General features: G+C 38.0%; 1 protein-coding gene across 1 annotated transcript in view; it reads left to right on the top strand.

Moving 5' to 3' along the window:
• Nucleotides 1-21,160, top strand: part of COL19A1 (collagen type XIX alpha 1 chain) — a 351,927-nt gene that overhangs the window by 131,497 nt on the left and 199,270 nt on the right. Inside the window, exons 10-11 of the mRNA XM_040262167.1 lie at nt 2,675-2,728; nt 4,979-5,014. Of these exons, the coding sequence (XP_040118101.1) occupies nt 2,675-2,728; nt 4,979-5,014 (90 nt within the window). The remainder of the gene's footprint in view (nt 1-2,674; nt 2,729-4,978; nt 5,015-21,160) is intronic.

Raw genomic sequence — 21,160 nt, 5'->3', positions numbered from 1 at the left:
GCCAGAATATTGGAGTGGGTTGCCATTTCCTTTTCCAGGGAATCTTCCCTACCCAAAGATCAAACCTGGGTCTCCTGCATTGCAGGTAGATTGTTTACTCTCTGAGCCAACAGAGAAGCCCTAAAATGGTAAAGAAGAGTTTTTAGTCAAGATTATCACAATACGAGTATTACAATAAGGAAGGGAGATTGGCCTCAACTCTGAATTCAGCAAGGATGAGTGGGGATTTATAGCCAAGGAATAGAGAGAGGTGGTCATTGAATGGAATATTGCTAAGAACAGGCATCAAGGCTGGGGGATTCTCTCTAAACTAAGTTAACAAGATTCTTGCTAAAACTGGGGTAGGCAGGCCATGGATGGACAGGGGCCAGGGTTGAGGCCTAGTCAAGGAGAGAACGCAGAGGACAAATATAAATATGCTATACTTTCTCATAGCCACATTTTAGAAAGTAAAAAGAAGTAGGTGAAAAGAATTTTAATAATATATTTTATTTAATCTCATATGCACATTATCTTTTCAATACATAAAAGTGAAAGTGAAATCACTCAGTCGTGTCTGACTCTTTGCAACCCTGTGGGCTGTAGCCTACCAGGCTACTCCATCCACAGGATTCTCCAGGCAAGAGTACTGGAGTGGGTTGCCATTTCCTTTTCCAGGGGATCTTCCCGACCCAGGGATCGAACCCAGGTCTCCCGCCTTGCAGGCAGATGCTTTACCCTCTGAGCCACCAGGGAAGCCTTTTCAATACATAACCAACATAAAAATTACTAATGAGCTATTGTACATTCATTTCTTTGTACCAAATGTTAAAAACCCAATGGTATTTTACACTCATGGCATATCTCCATTCAGACCAGTCACATTTCAAGGATGAAAAGCTACATGTGGCCCTGGGCTACATATTGGGCAGTGCAGATCTGATGATTGTAGTGGTGACTGTACAAAGGGTATCCAATAAATGTCCACTGAATAAATGGATGAGTGAACTAAGAATAAACTTGATTCACAGAAATGGCCATTTTCTTTCTGCAAGTGTTCAAAATATGTTGGTGCCAAGTTTTACTCCAGAGGCATGTATAAACAGAGTATGTGTTGCTTGATATGGGAAGGAATGGATATTGCAAATAATAAGAGAATATCATATTTCAATTATAATTTAATTCTTCACTCATCTTTGTTTTATAAATACCCAGAGGTAATAAAGGAAGAAAGCATAGCTATGAATTTTATCCACGAAGGAGTTTATGCAACCACAAAGGTGTTTTGATTTTTTTCTTTTTTAACGAATTAGGTATTTTCATCTATTAAATTTTTTTCTTAAAGTATAAGACTGCAGTTTTCACGAGATAACAAATTTTAACAAGATTATTTTAAATATCTGGTTTTCTTTTGTTCCTTTAAATTCCTCATCAGCTTCTATATTGGGTAGCTACAAGTGATAGCATTTGGCATTGTTTATTCACTGTAAAATGTCAGAGCAGTAAGATTCCTCAATTGGGAACAGTAAGATGCCTGGATTTACTATGCATTGTGTGGCTTCAGAATATTTTTTCTGTTTTTATTGTTCTTCCCTCATCCAGTGTGTGAAGAAAAGTGTTTTTCCTATTTACCACATAGGACATGTCTGTCTTTTCTTCCTGTTTACACTAAAAACATTCAGCTGTAGCACTGATCTCCAGTGAAATCTATTGTGGTGTTCCTGACAGCTGTCAAATTCTGAATCAGATCAACCAAATACCCACTAAAACACCCAACAGTCCAGAAGACTCATGAATATGTTTATCAGATATGTCTTATATAGTTTTACTGCTGTCTTTATGCTGCTGCTGCTGCTGCTAAGTCGCTTCAGTCGTGTCCGACTCTGTGTGACCCCATAGAAGGCAGCCCACCAGGCTCCCCTGTCCCTGGGATTCTCCAGGCAAGAACACTGGAGTGGGTTGCCATTTCCTTCTCCAATGCATTAAAGTGAAAAGTGAAAAGTGAAAGTGAAGTCGCTCAGTTGTGTCAGACTCTTCGAGACCCCATGGACCGCAGCCTACCAGGCTCCTCCATCCATGGGGTTTTCCAGGCAAGAGTACTGGAGTGGGTTGCCATACTGTCTTTATAAATCCAGGTTAAAAAAAGAAAATAATAAGAATTAGAGAACCAAACCAGGGAGAGAAACTGCATTTTAGCTCCAACTTTATGAGGGATGGGAAAACAATGTATTCTTCATCCCTTTTCCCCTCCAATTAGATTTCTCTATAGAGACAAAAAAAAAAATGTTTTTGATTTAAACCTTGAATTTTAGGGGCAAGCTTTAAAAAAGCCAAATCAATGCTAAATCAGAGGTATTTATAAGATCGACAAATTTAAGCCAAAGTGGATACTTAAAAGCTCATGTAGATCTTTAGATGATGCTCTCCCAGATGGTGAATTAATGTAATTTTAGCAGGAAGCAAAGTTGCACTAATATGCAGTATTGCGGCCTCGCACTGACTTAATGTATCTGTACCCATCACAGCACAGATGTTGTATATCATTTTACTGCCAGTTTTTCTATACCACGCACTGAAGAATGGGATTAGGGAGTACAGTAAATTATGATTTTAAATTTCGACTAGTGACTTGTTAGAAATTGAAGCTTTCTGTGAACGGTGTATAGAAATCACATCGATTGTGTTCTTTGTACAGGGTGTGAAAGGTGACTTGGGTCCTCGTGGTCCACCTGGCCCAAAAGGAGAAAAGGTACAGTATTTACCCGGTCTTTTCTCAAGAAAACCCTGAGAACCTATGCAGTGACTTTTCATTGATCCTGTTTAACAGCCAAAATGTAATTTTGTTAAAATTAACCAAAGGCTATTATGTTAAAAAAAAAAAAAAAAACTAAACTAAACAAGAAAAGCCTTTTGGTTCATTCAATTAGTTTGAAGAGACTAAATGCACAATTGCTAGTCCACAGTAATTTGTGGTTATAAGATCTCCCTTTTTTCTCCCTCACTCGGCACCATTAGGTATTCATTCCATCACAAATTTGCACCTATGTCCTGCGCTGGGGAACTTTGCCAGGAGCACTGAGATGCTGCCACCGTGAAGCAGGTGGCCTTTGTGGGGAAAGAGGATAACGGTGCACCTCAGTCTTACTGAAAGCCCTTCTTCCTGCCACATTTTCTCATGTCATTTTATAGGGGCCTATCAGCAGGGACCTTGAAAAGAAAATTACGAGATAGTAAAAGCAAGAGTTGTTTTGATAAGGTCATTGGGTGATCCTAGTTTGATGACAATTGTACATATGGGCATTTTGCACTGTATTTTGTTCTTCATTCTCAACATATTTAGAAATCTTTGTCTGTCTCCAGTATTTACCCTCTCAATAAAGTTGCCTGAAAATTGGTCCCCAATGACTGATTTAAATTTCATCAATGTTTTTTAACAACTATTGGTTATTTTTATTCAGTTGTTTCCAATATAATGATTACACAAGGCTGTCTTCACTTTTCAGGTGATTTTGTTAAATGAGAAAAGAGAATGTTGTAGAGATACTCCCACATAAGAATACAATATCCAGTGCCCCCTGCCACACAGTGTTGGTTCCATAATGTCCACTTGAAGAGGGGTTAAGGCAGCAATACTTGATTTTTTTTTCCTTATGCGATAACTTTATTTAATTCACCATCAGCACTCTGGGGTTCAATATATTTATCTACCAAATGAGGGAATTTGATGAGATAGAAGGTCTCTAATTGTCAAATTTAACATTCTAAGACTTACCTTTTTAAAAGGTATTCACTTTTTATTGAAAAAGGGAAAATGTTAGTTGTTCAGTTGTGTCCAACTCTTGGCTACCCCATGGACTGTAGCCCATGAGACTCCTCCGTCCATGAGATTCTTCAGGCAAGAATACTGAAGTAGGTTGCCATTGCCTTCTTCAGGGGATCTTCCCAACCCAGAGATTGAACCAGGGTTTCCTGCATTGCAGGTGAATTCTTTACCTTCTGAGCCACCAGGAAAGCACCCCCCCCCCTTTTTTTTTTAAATTGAAGTATAGTTTAATTTGTAGTATTTTATTAGTTTCAGGAATACTAATCAGCATAGTGATTCATTTTGAATCAGCGTAGTGATTCAAAAATTGTATAGCTTATATTCCATTTAAAGCTATTATAAACTATTGGCTATCTTCCCCGTTTTGTGCAGTATGTCCTTGTAGCTTATTTACTCTGTGCATGGTGGTTTCTACCTCTTAGTTCTCTACTGCTGTCTTACCTCTCTCTGTGATGCTTGATCTTAATAACCAAGAGTTCCCATGAAGTAAATACATACAGTGATACAATAAAGCATATAGATGACATATATATAAGTTGAAAAATAATAAACATTTAGATTAACCATATTCTTTAGACTTTGAATAGTTTTTCAATATATCTACCTGGTAATTTGTATTCATGTAATGGTCAGCAAAGCAACATTAGTATTTAAAATTTCATGACTATAGGCAAAACCTCTTACAAGTGTTCGCAAGTGCAAGGCCAGTTCAGCAAAGCTTTAAAAGAGGCAATGGGGCTGCTGAAGGCATGAAGTGGGGAGACCCACTTATTATTTTTGCTGACCCACTTATTATTACTGTGCTAACTTTGTCAGAAATATAATCTGTCATTGTGACATTTCCCAGCTGCTCCATTGGCAAGTAACCATATCTGAAGAGATACTCTTTCTAATTTTGGATTAGTAGACAAAAGAATAGAAATTAGATTATTTTAGCTTTTCAAAACAAGTTCTGCTGCTGCAAAAAGCATGGGGATGTACAAGGTGATTTTTATATCATGATAGCTAAAAGCATGTGATAAATTTTTCATTGTGAAGACACTTTTATCAAGATAAAATTCTACTTTTCTTTCCATCCAGATTTATCTAAATATTGCTTTGATCCATTCTTAAAATTTGTAAATATGTGGGCAAGAAGGGACTATTGGTAATTGCAGCTTTTCTTTCACCCTTTAGGGAGATATGGGACCACCAGGACCACCAACCCTAACTGTAAGTAGTTTTCAAATCAAAATTCGTAACTGAAGTATGTTACCCTGTTGACTGCTCACAGTACATCATGACTATACAGAATTTAAGCCATCAGATATTTTGAGAACTGAAAGTGACTTCAAAGTAGATCTAAGCAAACCTCCAGATTTTAAAGATGGAGCTTCTACCCACAGCAGTGAAGGGCTTAACCTGAGGTCATGCAGGTAGTCACTGGAAAAGTCTGGAAGCAGTATTTAACCTAAGCAATTTTCCCCACCCTCCATATGGTTCATAATTTTTCCCCTTCAGGGTTTGATTATACATTCTTAACATGACATTTAAAGTTAATGGAAGCAGAGACAGTTCTTCTTACTCTAAAAACTATAAAAGAATAAACTATAATCACCCAATGTGTAAAAATAGCTACCTGTTTAAACTGATTGTTACATTCTCCAAAACCCATTCAAGCCCATTGCTTTTTCCTATGTGAGTTGCTTCTAAGATTTGAAAATGATAAAATAGAGATATTTCAGTTACAGATTTATGAGAAAAGTTTATAATGTCCACATAATGGCATTGCTCTCAATTAAATGGTTCATCATTTATTAAACATTTAGTCATAAATATGTAATGCTTTCATATTTGGATATGATTTGCTGTTATAGATTTTCTTCATAGGCCATTAAGGTTTCTCATTTAAGTTAAAGATTTGGTCTGAGAATGACACTAAGCTTAATGGAAAAGAAGAAAGATGTTTAACTAAGATCATATGTAGCTTGAGGCCTCTCAAATTTTATGTTGATATTAGCTAATGACATAAATTAAGAATTTGAATCATCAGTTTCCTGAGACCTATGCTGATCATAGAAGGCCAAGTTTAAAGAAATCTTCTAGAATCTGGATGAGGGTCCTCCCATTAGGGCAGCACAGGACTTGCAAAGACTATGTGGCTTTGATAACATTTATATTTATCTTTGTACTTGAAAATATCATTCTGAACACTATGTTAATGCTATCTTACACAAATAATCTTTGCAGTGCTCATTTAGAATGCAAATATTTCTTCATAAACGGAAAATCTAAGGAAACAAACAAATGACTTTCTTAGGAATAGCCAAATTCAATTTAGAGTGGAATTCTGTGCTTGAAGCTTTGATTTTCAAGATGGGAATAAAAACTATTTGAGAGGAGGCTTTAACTGCATATTATTCATTTTTTTTATAATTTGTGGAGTTTATTTCTTAAATTATTTGGCAGTGATTTAAAGTTTGCTCATTTTATTTAAATCACATGTTTATTTTTCTTCAACTGAGTTATGTGCTCAATCATTCCATGTAGTTATCTGATTACACAGTCATTTGCAACTTGTGTTTGAAGACTAAAATGCAATCTGTCTGTATCACTTCGCCTGATAAGCAAAGTTGGCCCCTCAGCCAGAATATTATATTGGACTATGTCAATATCAAGTGACAACGGACATCTTTCTGCCAAGTAACACCCTTTAGATGTCTCTTTGCACTATTCAGTGGCCAGACACTAAAGGAGTACAAGCTGATTTTCATACTTATCTAAGGATATGAGAGGGGCTCCAAAGTGGGAGGTTAAGAGAGTGAATTAGAAGGATGTGGAGCTTACCATCTTTGAAAACACATCAAAAAGACATCTACAGGTGGTAAAAGTGACATTGAAAACTAGCAGAAGACCTCTTACACAGCCAAAGCTGCAAGAAAGGTCCCCACACAACTGGTAGGATAACAAAAAGGCATTGGAACAGGACCAGCGCCCTGGGAGGGAGCTGTGAAAGAAGAAAAGCCCTTACAGATGACCCCTCCCCTTGGGAACCCCCTGCACTGGCTGGGAGGTCCATTTGGCTAGATAGGGGATCTGGAGGGGCCTGGACTCTGCCCGTGAGGAGGTCTGCATGTGCTGGCTTGTTAGCTGTCAGGACAGAGAGAGACTGGCTCTGCTGGCTGCCACCTCAATGTGCTTCCTAACCTTAAATGTCCTTCAGGTGGAGCTGCTAGTACATTGAGTGGACAGCTGCTGAAACTTGGGCTTCTGTGGATGGATCCTGGGAAAGCACTCAGCCTAGATGTGCAGAAACAGCCCAGAGGGCAGGAGTGTAGTCCAGGCCTAACCTTGAGGCCAGGCTTACATTAGGTCAGGGACAAGCACAACCGAGAAAGGGATGTGACCTGAACTGCTTCTGAGCAGAGCCGTGGATGCCTGCATGAATGGTGCATAGGTTCACAGTGACCACGTGGGCCTCTGTTGCTTCGGCACTCACCTCCTTGGGATAGAGCACACACTTAAGGGCCTTCTCAAAGGCAACCTTCAGGGCTTCTACTGCAACAGCTGGGGAGCAGAGCCTGTTGTTGGCACACACATGGCAGGGTGTGGATTTACCATTAGAAAGCCCACTGTTAGTCTGCTCGTGGCAGGGCACAGCTCCACTGGTAGGCTTTGTGAGTACACACACTATGGGGAAGAGGCTGATATCTGAGCCCACAATCAGCACTGTCACAGCAGGGACATGTGGGGGTCAGGGGGTCCTGCAGCAGCAGACTTTGTTGGCGTGCACATCAGGTGAGGGACATAATCCACAGAATCACATGTCTCCAGTGGACGGGCCCTAGGGAGAAGCTTGCACTGGTTCCTTTCCCAGCAGAAGTGCTCCAGTTCCACCCAGTTCACACAAAGCCTGCAGCTAGAATCTGGGGGGACAGGCCCTGGGAGAGCCCTACCACAGAGGCAGCTTAGGTCTCAGGTGGCAGTTCAACCACTTCAATTTCTGCAGCCACAACGCCCTGATCCTCCGAGCCAGCCTTACACTAGGTCAGGGACAAACACAACAGAGAAAGGAATGCCCCATGGGCTGCTTCTAATCAGAACCTTGGATGCCTGCGAGGTGGTGCATACATTCGCTGTGACCATATGAGCTTCTCTTGCTTCAGCACTCATCTCCTTGCTACAGAGCACAAACTCAAGAGCAGCAGAGCCTTCTCACACACAAACATCAGGGCTTCTGCTGCAACAACTGGGAAGTAGACCCAATCCCCAACAAGGCTGTGACAGTCACAGAGAGAAGAGGAGGTGCTGCCCAACATCCAGTGCAGGATCTCTACACAACACCAGTCATAACCTCTATCAAGGGGATAACAGTCAGCACACTCTGGGTGAAGATGTGACAGGCATCCATAACAGAGACAGCTCTCAAGACAAAGATATTAGACTCACATTGTCTATATAGGGATGCTCCCACATAAAAACAGCCCTCAAGACCACAGTAGTATTTCTTCTAAATTTGTAGAGTCACGGAAGTGTAAGTAAAATGAAGAAGCAAAGGAACTACTCTCAACAAACAGAACAAGCAAAATCCCCTAAAAATAATCAATGAAACAGACCTCTTCAGTATACTAGATCTTGAGTTGAAAAAAGTAATAAAAATGTTAAAGGAATTAAGAAAGATTTTCAATAGAAATTCAGGTCACTGTAACAAGGAACTGGAAACTATAAAGAGGAAACAATCAAAATTAGACAATTGCTGAGAGAAAAACAGAACTAAAAGCAGACTAAATAATGCAGAAGAACAAATAAGTGATCTGGAAGATAGAATAATGGAAATAACACCATCAGAACAAGATAGAAAGACAAATGGAAGGAAAAAATGAAAACAGCATATGAGATCTGTGGAATCATTTAAAGCATGCCAACCCACACACAATAGGGATCCCAGAAGGGAAAAAAAGAAGAGGATCAAAAATGTATTTGAAGAAATTATGGCTGAACACTTTCCGAACCTAAAGAAGGAAACAGATATCTAGGTATAGGAAGTATAGAGAGGCCTGAACGAGATGAACCAAGTAGACCCACACCAAAATATACCATAATTAAAATGACAAAAGTTAAAGAGGATTCAGAAGTAAGGAATAGAAAAACAAAGAGTCAGTTACAAGGGAACCCCCACAGGTTGATTTCTCTACAGAAAATTTGCAAACCAGAATATATATTTTGCAATATATATTCAGAGTTCTGAAAGGGAAAAACTTGCAACCTAGGATACTCTCCCCATTAAGATTATCACTTAGAATAGAATGAGAAACAAAGAATTTCTCAGACAAGCAAAAACTACAAGAATACAGCACTAAGTCTTTCCTAAAAAATTTTGAAGATCTTCTCTAAATAGAAAAGAAGCAAGAATATGTAAGAAAGGGTAAAACCACAATAGGATAGGCCAATTTAAAACAAAAGGATTAAACATCCCTTAAAGAAACTAGTACATAGATTTAAAACAATAAATATTTTATTAAAGCAACTATGACTACAGTTAACAGCAAAAAGATAAACATCATGCTGTAAAATAGGATAAAAAAAAATCACAAAATGCAGAAGAAGGAAGTAAAGATTGTAGATTTTTTTTTTTTTTTTAGAATATGTCTGAACTTATACAACTATCAGTCTAATGCAAGCAGATATAATTCTGGGTTAACGTACTTGAAAGCCAGAGTGATCACAAATCAAAAACATTCAACAGATTCACAAAACTCCAAGAGGAAAGAAATTCAAGTTAATTCAAGAGAAAACCATCAAACCACAAAAAGAAAGAAACATAACTGCAAAATCAACTAGAAAATAAAGTTTAAAATGACAATAAATACATCTTATAAGTAATTGCTTTAAATGTGAAGGGACTAAATGCTCAAATCAAAAGACATTGACTCAAAGGTTGTATTAAAAAAGGAAAAAACCGAGTATCTACAATATGTTGTTACAGGAGACTCACTTTAGGTTTAAAGATGCTATATTGATAAATGAGGGGCTGGGAAAAGATGTCTCATGAGAATGAAAGCAACAAAAAGCCAAAGATAGCAATACTCATATCAGACAAAATAGACTGTGAATAACAAAGGACAAAGAATGACATTAGATACTGATAAAGGGATCCATACAAGAAGATATTAGACTCATTAACATATTTGCCAACAAAGGTCTGTCTAGTCAAAGCTATGGTTTTTCCAGTAGTCATGTATGAATATGAGAGTTGGACTATAAAGAAAGCTGAGCACCAAACAATCGGTGCTTTTGAACTGTGGTGTTGGAGAAGACTCTTGAGAGTCCCTTGGACTGCAAGGAGATCCAATCAGTCCATTATAAAGGAGATCAGTCCTGAATATTCATTGGAAGGAGTGATGGTGAGGCTGAAAGTCCAATACTTTGGCCACCTGATGCAAAGAACTGACTCTTTGGAAAAGACACTGATGCTGGGAAAGATTGAGGACAGGAGGAGAAGGGAAAAATAGAGGATGAGATGATTGCATGGTACCACCGACTCAATGGACTTGAGTTTGAGTAAGCCCGGGAGTTGGTGATGGACAGGGAGGCCCGGCATGCTGCAGTCCATGGGGTCACAAAGAGTCGGACTCAACCGAGTGACTGAACTGAACATATATACCAATGTAGGAGCACCTAAATGTAAATAATGTAATATAAAGCAAATAATGTAATGTAAAGCAAATAATAACAGACATAAAAGGAAAAGGTAACAGGAACACAGTGATAGTGGGATACTTAAACACTGCACTGACATCAGAAGACCTGTCTTCTAGACAGAAAATCAGTTAGGCAACAGAGCTTCTAGATGACACAATAGATTTACAGATGGACTTAACTGATATCTACAGGAAATGACATCCAAAAAACCCAGAATACACATTCTTTCCAAATGTACGTGGGACATTCTCTAGGACAGAATGCATACTAAGACATAAAGCAAGTTTCAACAAATTTAAAAGGGTAGAAGTTATTTCAAACATCTTTTCTGACCACAGTGGTAAGAAACTAGAAATGAACCACAGAAAGAAAAGAAGAAGAAAAAAAAAATATGGAGATTAAACAACACACTGAAAAAACCAATGGATCAACGATAAAATGAAACAGGAAATCAGTCAAGACAAACAACAATGAAAACATAGTCTTACAAAATCTAGGGGATGTAGCAAAACCTGTACTAATGGGGAAATTCATAGTGATACAGGCTGTCTTCAAGAAACAAGAATAAAGAACCTAATAAAGAACCAAATAAAGAACCTAAACTGTCACCTGAAAGAATTATAAAAAGAAGAACAAAAAGTCAATAGTTTGAAGGAAATAATAATCAGAAAGATAAATAAATAAAATTGAGATAAAAATAATAGAAAAGATAAATAAAACTAAGAGCTGGGTTTTTTTAAAACAAAATCAACAAATCTCTAGCCACGTTCACCATCAAGAAAAGAGATAGGACTGACATAATCAAAAAAAGAAATGAAAGAGGAAAAATAACTACAAATACCACAGAAAAACAAACAAACAAAAATAACATTATGCTGTGAACAGTTATATGCCAACAAATTGGACAACCTAGAAGAAATAAACAGGTATCTAGAACATACAACCTTCCAAAACTGTGTTAAGAAGAAACAAATCTTTGAAAAAGATTGACCACTAGAAGTGAAATAGAATTTGTAATAGAAAAAAAAGAACTTCCTACAAACAAAAGTCCAGGACCAGATGGGTCTTTGGGGAAATCCACCAAATATACAAATAAGAATTTATACACATCCTTCTTAAACTATTGCAAAAAATTAAAGATGAGGGATCACTTGGAAAAGGCAATGGCACCCCACTCCAGTACTCTTGCCTGGAACATCCCATGTACAGAGGAGCCTGTGGGCTGCAGTCCATGGGGTCGCTAAGAGTCGGACATGACTGAGCAACTTCACTTTCACTTTTCACTTTCATGCATTGGAGAAGGAAATGGCAACCCACTCCAGTGTTCTTGCCTGGAGGATCCCAGGGACGGGGGAGCCTGGTGGGCTGCCATCTATGGGGTCGCACAGAGTCAGACACGACTGAAGTGACTTAGCAGCATACTTGAAAGAATCATACACCATGATCAAGTAGGACAAATACCAAGGTTGTAAGAGTGTTTCAACATGCTCAAATCAACCAATGTGATACATCACATTAGAAAAGGAAGAGACAAAAACCACATGATCATCTCAACAGACACAGAAAAGCATTTGATAAAATTCAGCATTCACTTTTGATAAAATCCTCTCATCACAGAGGGTATAAAGGGAACATATCTCAACATAATAAGAGCCATTTATGACAAACCCACAGCCAACACTCTACTTACCAATGAAAAGCGTAAACTCTTCCTGTTACATTCTAAAACAAGCAAGGAAGTCTCCTCTCACTACTTATATTCACCATTGTTTTGGATGACTCAGTCACAGCAATCAGACAAGAAAAAGAAATAAAGCGTATCCAAATTGGAAAGGAATAGGTTAAATAGTCATTATGCAGAAGACATGATTCTCTATATAGAAAACCCTAAACACTTCACACAAAAACTATTAAAACTGATAAATGAATTCAGCAAGGTTGCAGGATACAAGATTAATGTATAGAAATCTACTGCATTTCTTTATACTAACAGTGAAATACCAGAAAAAGAAAGTTTTCAAAATCCCATATAAAATCACATAAAATAGTAAAATCCTTAGTAAAATACTTCTAACCAATAAGGTGAAAGGCCTATATGGTGAAATCTATTAAGACATAGATAAAAGAAATTGAAGATGATTCAAAAAAATGGAAAGTTATCCATTGCTCTTCTATTGGAAGGATTGATATTGTTAAAATGGTCATATAACCCAAAGAAATAAACAAATTTAGTGAAATCTCTATCAATTTACCCATTTTTCACAGAACTAAAACAAATCCATAAAGCTATATGGAGCCACAAAAGACCCAGAATTGTCAAAGCAACTCTGAAGAAGAAGAACTAAGCTGGGGGCATAGTGCTGCCAGACTTCAGATAATACTACAAAACTTTAGTTGTCAAAACATCATGGTATTGGCACAAAAACAGGGATATAGGCAAATGGAAAAGAATAAAGAACCTCAAAATAAACCCACACACCTACAGTCAGTTAATCTTCAATGAAGGAGGCAAAAATATACAAATGAAATAAGACAATCTGAAACTAGAAATCAATAAAAACAGAAAAATTGGAAAATTCAAAAATATGTGAAAATTAAGCAACACACTCCTAAGCAGCCAATGGGTCAAAAATTAAAAGGGAATACAAAAATATCTTAAAATGGAAACAAAACATACCAAAATTTATGGGGTGCAGCAAAGGCAATTCTGAGAGGATTAGCTATAACTAATAAATAAGTATAAATTCCTAAATTAAGAAAAAATAAAGATCTCAAACACTGTATAGCTTTATATGTAAAGGAATTTGGAAAGGAAGAACAAAGTCTGAAGCAGCAGAATTTAAAAAAAAAAGAAGAAGAAGAAATCAATGGTCAGAGCAGACATAAATGGAGAATAGAAAAACAGTAGAAAAGATCAATTAAACTAAGAGTTGGTTTTTGACAAACTTAGGTAGATTAACCAAGAAAAACAGAGAAAAAAAACTAAATAAATAAAATCAGAAATAAAAGAGAAAACATTATAAATAATACAATAGAAACACAAAGGATTATGAGAAACTACTGTGAACAATTATACGCCAACAAACCAGATAGCTGGATCATGAATAAATAGAAATTTTTATTGGGCTAATAATAAGTGAAAAAATTGTATCAGTAATCAAAACCCTCTCAACAAAAACAAGTCTGGGACAAGGTGTTGTATGGATGAATTACACCATACATTTAAAGAAAAATTAATCCCTGTCCTTATCAAATTATTCCAAAGAATTTAAGAGGAGGAAACACTTCCATGCTCATAGTATGAGGACAACATTACCTTGATATCAAAGTCAGATATAGACACTATAAGAAAACTCGAGACAAATATCCTAGATGCAACATTTTTCAGCAAAATACTAGCAAATTGAATTCAGAATCATATTAAAGGGATTATACACTGTGCTCCCTAAAGCACAAGGATGTTTCAACATACAAAGTCAAATAGTGTGATACATTACATTAAAAGAATGAAAGATAAAAATTATATAATCATCTTAATAGATACAGAAAGAAAGATTTGATAAAATTCAAAAAACCTTTAATGATAAAAACCTTCAACATATTCTGGAACATACCTCAACATAACAAACAGCATACATAATAAGTCCAGAGCTAACATCATCAACAGTAAAAGGTTGAAAGCTTTTACTCTAATATCAGGAACAAGTATGAAAAGGCATACTTGAACAGTATTAAAAGATGAAAAGATTTGATAGTGAAAGATGAACTCCTCAGGTTGGTAGGTGCCCAATATGCTACTGGAGAAGTGCAGAGAAATAGCTCCAGAAGAAATGAAGAGGCTGATCCAAAGCAAAAACAATATCCAGTTGTGGATGTGTCTGGTGGTAAAAGTAAAGTCCGATGCTGTACACAATATTGTGTAAGAACCTGGGATGTTAGGTCCCTGAATCAAGTTAAATTGAAAGTGGTCAAACAGGAGATGACAAGAGTGAACAGTAACATTTTAGGATTCAGTGAAGTAAAAATGGACCAGAATGGGTGAATTTAATTCAGATGACCATTACATCTACTACTGTGGGCAAGAATCCCTTAGAAGAAATGGAGTAGCCCTCATAGTCAACAAAAGAGCATGAAATGCAGTATTTGGGTGCAATCACAAAAATGACAGAATGAACTCTGTTCATTTCCAAGGCAAACCATTCATTATCACAGTAATCCAAGCCTATGTCCCAACATCTAATACTGTAGAAGCTGAAGTTGAATGGCTCTCTGAAGACCTACAAGACCTTCTAGAAATAACACCACAAAATGATGTCCTTTTTATCATAGGGGATTGGAATGCAAAGGTAGGAACTCAAGATACACCTGGAGTAACAGGCAAGTTTGGCTTTAGAATACAGAATTAAACAGGGCAAAGGCTAACAGAGTTTTGCCAATAGAACACTCTGGTCATAGCAAACACCCTCTTCCAACCTCACAAGGAATGACTCTACATATAAAGATCACCAAATGGTCTCAGATTGATTATGTTCTTTGTAGTCCAAGATGGAGAAGCTCTACAGAGTCAGCAAAAACAAGACTGGAAGCTGACTGTAGCTCAGATCAGTTCAGTACAGTTCAGTCACTCAGTCGGGTCCAACTATTTGCAACCCCATGGACTGCAGAACATCAGGCTTCCCTGTCCATCACCAACTCCTGGAGCTTACTCAAACTCACTCCATTGAGTCAGTGATGCCATGCAACCATCTCATACTCCATTGTCCCCTTCTCCTCCCGCCTTCAATCTTTCCCAGCATCAGGGTCTTTTCAAATGAGCCAGTTCTTTTTTTTTTCTTTTTCCTTTTTTTTTTTTTTAAATGCATGTCAAATAGTTCTCCAAACTATCCTTTCTTTTGGGGGGGGGGGGGCTTTATTTTTTTTTTATTTTTCAAATGAGCCAGTTCTTTGCATTGGGTGGCCAAAGTACTGGAGTTTCAGCTTCAGCATCAGTCCTTCCAATGAATATTCAGAACTTATTTCCTTTGAATGCACTGCTTGAATCTCTTTGCATTACAAGGGACTCTCAAGAGTCTTCTCCAACACCGCAGTTCAAAAGCATCAAATCTTCACCGTTCAGCTTTCTTTTTTTTAATTAATTTAATTGGAGGCAAATTACTTTCAATATTGTAGTGGCTTTTGCCATGCATAGACATGAGTCAGCCATGGGTGTACATGCCCCATCCCGAAATAACCTCCCACCTCCTTCCCCATCCCATCTCTCAGGGTGGTCCTGGTGCACCAGATTAGAGTGCCTTGTTTCATGCATTGAACTTGGACTTGTGATCTATTTCACATAGTCTGACTCTCACATCCATACATGACTACTGGAAAAACCATAGCTTTGACTAGACAGACCTTTGTTGGCAAAGTAGTGTCTCTGCTTTTTAATATGCTGTCGAGGATGGTCATAACTTTTCTTCCAATGAGCAAGTGTCTTTTAGTTTCACGGGTGCAGTCACCATCTGAAGTGATTTTGGAGCCCAAGAAAATAAAGTCTGTCACTGTTTTCCCACCTATTTGCCATGTAGTGATGGGACGGAATGCCATTATCTTAGTTTTCCAAATGTGGAGTTTTAAGCCAGCTTTTTCACTCTTCTCTTTCACTTTGATCAAAAGGCTCTTTTATTCCTCTTGGCTTTCTGCCATAAAGGTGATGTTACATGCATATCTGAGGTTAATGATGTTTCTCCCGGCAACCTTGATCCCAGCTTGTGCTTCACCCATTCCAGTATTTCATATGATGTACTCTGCATATAAGTTAAAGAAGCAAGGTGACAATGTACAGCCTTAATGTATATTGGAACATACATTTCCTAATTTGAAACCAGTGCAGTGGGGTAACAGATTCAAGGAATTAGATCTGGTAGACAGAGAAGGCAGAGAAAGCAATGGCACCCCACTCCAGTACTCTTGCCTGGAAAATCCCATAGATGGAGGAGCCTGGTGGGCTACAGTCCATGGGGTCGCTAAGAGTCAGACACCACTGAGCAACTTCACTTTCACTTTTCACTTTCACCCTTTGGAGAAGGAAATGGCAACCCACTCCAGTGTCCTTGCCTGGAGAATCCCAGGGACAGGGGAGCCTGGTGGGCTGCCATCTATGGGGTCACACAAAGTCGGACACGACTGAAGTGACTTAGCAGCAACAGCAGCAGCAGCAGCAGACAGAGAAGGAAATGGCAACCCACTCCACTGTTCTTGCCTGGAGAATCCTAGGAACAGAGGAGCCTGGTGGGCTGCTGTCTATGGGTTGCACAGAGTCAGACACAACTGAAGCAACTTCACAGCAGCAGCAGCAGACAAAGTACCTGAAGTACTATGGACAGTAGTTTGTGACATTGTACAGGAGGCGGTGATCAAAGCCATCCCCAAGAAAAAGAAATGCATAAAGGCAAAATGGTTCTGTGAGGAGGCCTTACAAAAAGCTGAGAAAAGAAGAGCAGTGAAGGGAATGGAGGAAAGGAATGATATCGATCTGAAGGCAGAGTTCCAAAGAGTAGCAAGGACAGATAAGAAAGCCTTCCTCAGTGATCAATGCAGAGAAATAGAGGAAAACAATAAAATGGGAAAGACTAGAGATCTCTTCAAGAAAACTAGAGATACCAAGGGAATATTTCATGCAAAGATGGGCACAATAAAGGATAGAAATGGTATGAAACTAACGGAAGCAGAAGACTTTAAGAAGAGGTGGCAAGAATACACAGAACTATGTAAAAAAGATCATAATGACCTAGATTACCATGATGGTGTGATCTCTAACCTAGAGCCAGATATGTTGGAGTGCAAAGTCAAGTGGGTCTTAGGAAGCATCACTATGAACAAAGCTAGTGGAGGTGATGGAATTCCAGCTGACCTATTTCAAATCCTAAAAGATGATGCTGTGAAAGTGCTGCACTCAATATACCAGCAAATTTGGTAAACTCAGCAGTGGCCACAGGACTGGAAAAGGTCAATTTTCTTTCCATTCCTAAAGAAATGCAATGCCAAATAATGTTCACACTACCATACAATTGCACTCATTTCAGCTGCTAGCAAAGTGATACTGAAAATCCTCCGAGCCAGACTTCAATAGTACGTGAACCAAGAAATTCCAGATGTTCAAGCTGGACTTAGAAAAGGCAGAGGAAGTAAAGATCAAATTGCCAACATCTGTTGGATCATAGAAAAACCAAGAGAATTCCAGAAGAACATCTATTTCTGCTTCATTGACTAGACAAAAGCCTTTGACTGTGTGGATCACAACAAGCTGTGGAAAATTCTTCAAAAGATGGTAAAATCAGAGCACCCTACCTGCCTCTGGGAAACGTGTATGCAGGTCGAGAAGCAATAGTTAGAACTGGATACGGAACAAAGTTCTAAATTGGGCGAGGAGTATGTCAAGTATATTGTCACCCTGCTTATTTAACTTCTATGTAGAGTACATCATGAGAAATGCTGGGTTGGATTAAGCATAAGCTGGAATCAAGACTGCCAGGAGAAATATCAATAAACTCAGATATGCAGATGACACCACCCTTATGGCAGAAAGTGAAGAGAAACTAAAGAGCCTCTTGATCAAAGTGAATGCGGAGAGTGAAAAAGCTGGCCTAAAACTCAAGATTCAAAAAACTAAGATCGTGGCCTCCAGTCCTATCACTTCGTGGTAAATAGATGGGGAAACAGTAGAAACAGTGACAGACTTTATTTTCTTGGGCTCTAGAATCACTTCAGATGGTGACTTCAGTCATGAAATTAAAAGACGCTTACTCCTTGGAAGAAAAGCTATGACCAACCTAGATAGCATATTAAAAAGCAGAGACATTTCTTTATTGACAAAGGTCTGTCTAGTCAAAGCTATGGTTTTTCCAGTAGTCATGTATGGGTGTGAGATTTGGACCATAAAGATGGCTGAGTGCCAAAGAATTGATGCTTTTAAGCTATGGGAAAGACTCTTGAGGTTCCCTTGGACTGCAAGCAGATCAATCCAGTCAATCCTAGAAGAAATCAATCCTGAATATTCATTAGACAGATTGATGCTGAAGCTGAAGCTCCAATATTTTAGCCACCTGATGTAAAGACCCAACTTCTTAGAAAAGACCCTGATGCTGGGAAAGATTGAAGGCAGAATGAGAAGTGGAGGACAGAGGATGAGATGGTTGCATGGCATCACTGACTTGAATGATTTGAGTTTGAGCAAACTCCAGTAGTTGGTGAAGGACAGGGAAGCCTGGTGTTTTGCAATCCATGGGTTCGGAAAGAGTCAGACTTGACTGAGCGTCTGAACAACAACATTAGGAATAAGAGCAATGTGCCTGCTCTACCCATTCCTATTCAGCATAGTACTGGAAGTCTTAGCGTGAGAAATTAAGGAAGAAGAATAAATAAAATACATCTAAATCAGAAAGGAAAAATGTAAAACTTTCTTTATTTGCAGATTTTATCATCTTTTATGTAGAAAATTTCAAAGCTTCTAACAACAAACTCTTAGAACTAATAAACACATTCAGGAAAGCTGAAGGATACATCAGTTTCATTTTTGTACACTAACAAAGTACTGAAAAAGAAATAAAGCAATCATATTAATAATAGCATCAATAACATTCTAGGAATAAATTTAAACAAGGAAATAGTAAGATCTCTGTGTTGAAAACTACAGGACTTTGGTAAAAGACGTTGAAGAAAACACAAATAAATAAATATATATGCTGTCTTCATGAGCTGGAAGAAATAATATTGTTAAAATATTCATACTCCCCAAAGCCATCTATAGAGCCAGTGCAATCCCTATCCAAATTTTAATGGCATTTTTCACAGAAATAGGAAAAAACTCCTAGAACTCTTATGGAATCATGAAATATCCTGAAGAACCAAAGCAATCCTGATAAAGAAAAACAAGGCTGGAGGCATCACACTTCTTGACTTCTAACTGTATTACAAGGTTATAGAAATCAGAACAGTATGTTAACTGTTGTAAAAAGAGGCACATACACCACTGGAACTTAACTGGGAGCCCAGAAATAAATCCACGTGTATACAGTCAACTCACACTCGATAAGGGAGCCAACAATACTCAGTGGAAAAAATACAGTCTCTTCAACAGATGGTTTGGGGGAAAACTGGATAATCACAGTCCAAAGATTGAATTGGTCCCTATCTTACCCCACTCACAAAAATTAGCTTGAAATGATTTAAAGACTTACATGTAAGAGCTGAAACTATGAAACTCCTAAAAGAAAACATAAGGAAAACCTACTTGACATTGGTCTTAGCCATAAAATTTTGGCTATGATTCCATAAGTACCAGTAGCAAAAGCAAAAATAAAAACGTGGGACTACATCAAACTCAAAAGTTTCTGTACTGCAAATAAAACAATCAACAAAATAAAAAGCCAACTATGGACTGGCAGAAATATTTCAAACCATATATCTGACAAAGGCTTAATATACAAAATATATAAGAAACTCAATAGCAAAATCCAAGATAGTCACATTTTAAAATGAGCAAAGGACCTGAATAGATGTTTTTTCCAAAGAAGACATTCCGTTGACCAACAAGTACATGAAAGGCGTTTCAGCATCACCAGTCATCAGGGAAATGCAAATCAAAACCACAGTGAAGTATCCCCTCACACTTGTCAGAAGCACTGTTATCACAAAGGCAAGAGATAACAAGTGTTGGCAAGGATATGGAGAAAAGGAAACCCTCGTGCACTGCTGGTGGGAACGTAAATCAGTGCAGACAGTATGAAAAACAGTATGGAGGTTCTTCTTAAAAATTAAAAATAAGACTATCATATGATTTAGCAGTCTGATTTCTGAGGATACATCCAAAAGAAAAGCAATCAGTACAGTTAACCCTTGAACAACACAGATTTGAGTTGCACAGTGCCCGTTATATGTGGATTTACTACATGATCCATGGTTGGTAGAATCCAAGGCTGTGGAACCATGGATACTGAGGATTGGCTGTAAAGCTGTACACAGGTTTTTTTTTTTTTTACTGTACTCGTAACGCTTGTGTTGTTAAAGGGTCAACTGTACTTCAGGGGAATATCTATATATCCATACTTATTGCAGTGTTCTTAACAATAGCCAGGACATGGAAACAACCTAACAGTGATTAGTGAATAAAGAACATAGACACACACACACACACACACACACAATTTTTAGCCATAAAAAGAAGGAAATCCTGCCACTTGTGACAGTATGGATGAGCCACTGGGCTGATATACTAAATGACATAGGTCAGAAACACAAATGCCATACGTTCCTACTGTTATGCAGAAGGTGAAAAAGCTGAATTCATAGAAACAGATAGTACAAGAGTGGTTGGGAGGAATGGAGAGCGGGGGACGTAGGGAAATGGTCAAAATGCACAAACTTCTAATTTCATGATGAACAAGTTCTGGAAATCCACTTTACAACGTGGTGGCTCTAGCTAATAGCGCTGTATTATCTACCTGAAAGTCACTAAAAGACTGGGTCTAAGCATTATCACCACACATACAAAAGAAAGGCATCTACATGAAGTGATGGAGGTGTTGACTGACCTTATTATGGTAATCATTCCACCTTACATATATGTATCTCAAATCGTCAAGTTGTGCACCTTAAACTTATACAGTCTGATGTACAGATTATATCCCAATAAATCCA

The sequence above is a fragment of the Oryx dammah genome, unplaced genomic scaffold, assembly GCF_014754425.2.
Source record: "Oryx dammah isolate SB20612 unplaced genomic scaffold, SCBI_Odam_1.1 HiC_scaffold_19, whole genome shotgun sequence".
Classification (NCBI taxonomy): Eukaryota; Metazoa; Chordata; class Mammalia; order Artiodactyla; family Bovidae; genus Oryx; species Oryx dammah.
Note: the sequence above shows the minus strand (reverse complement) of the source record. Positions and strands in the feature narration are given on the sequence as shown.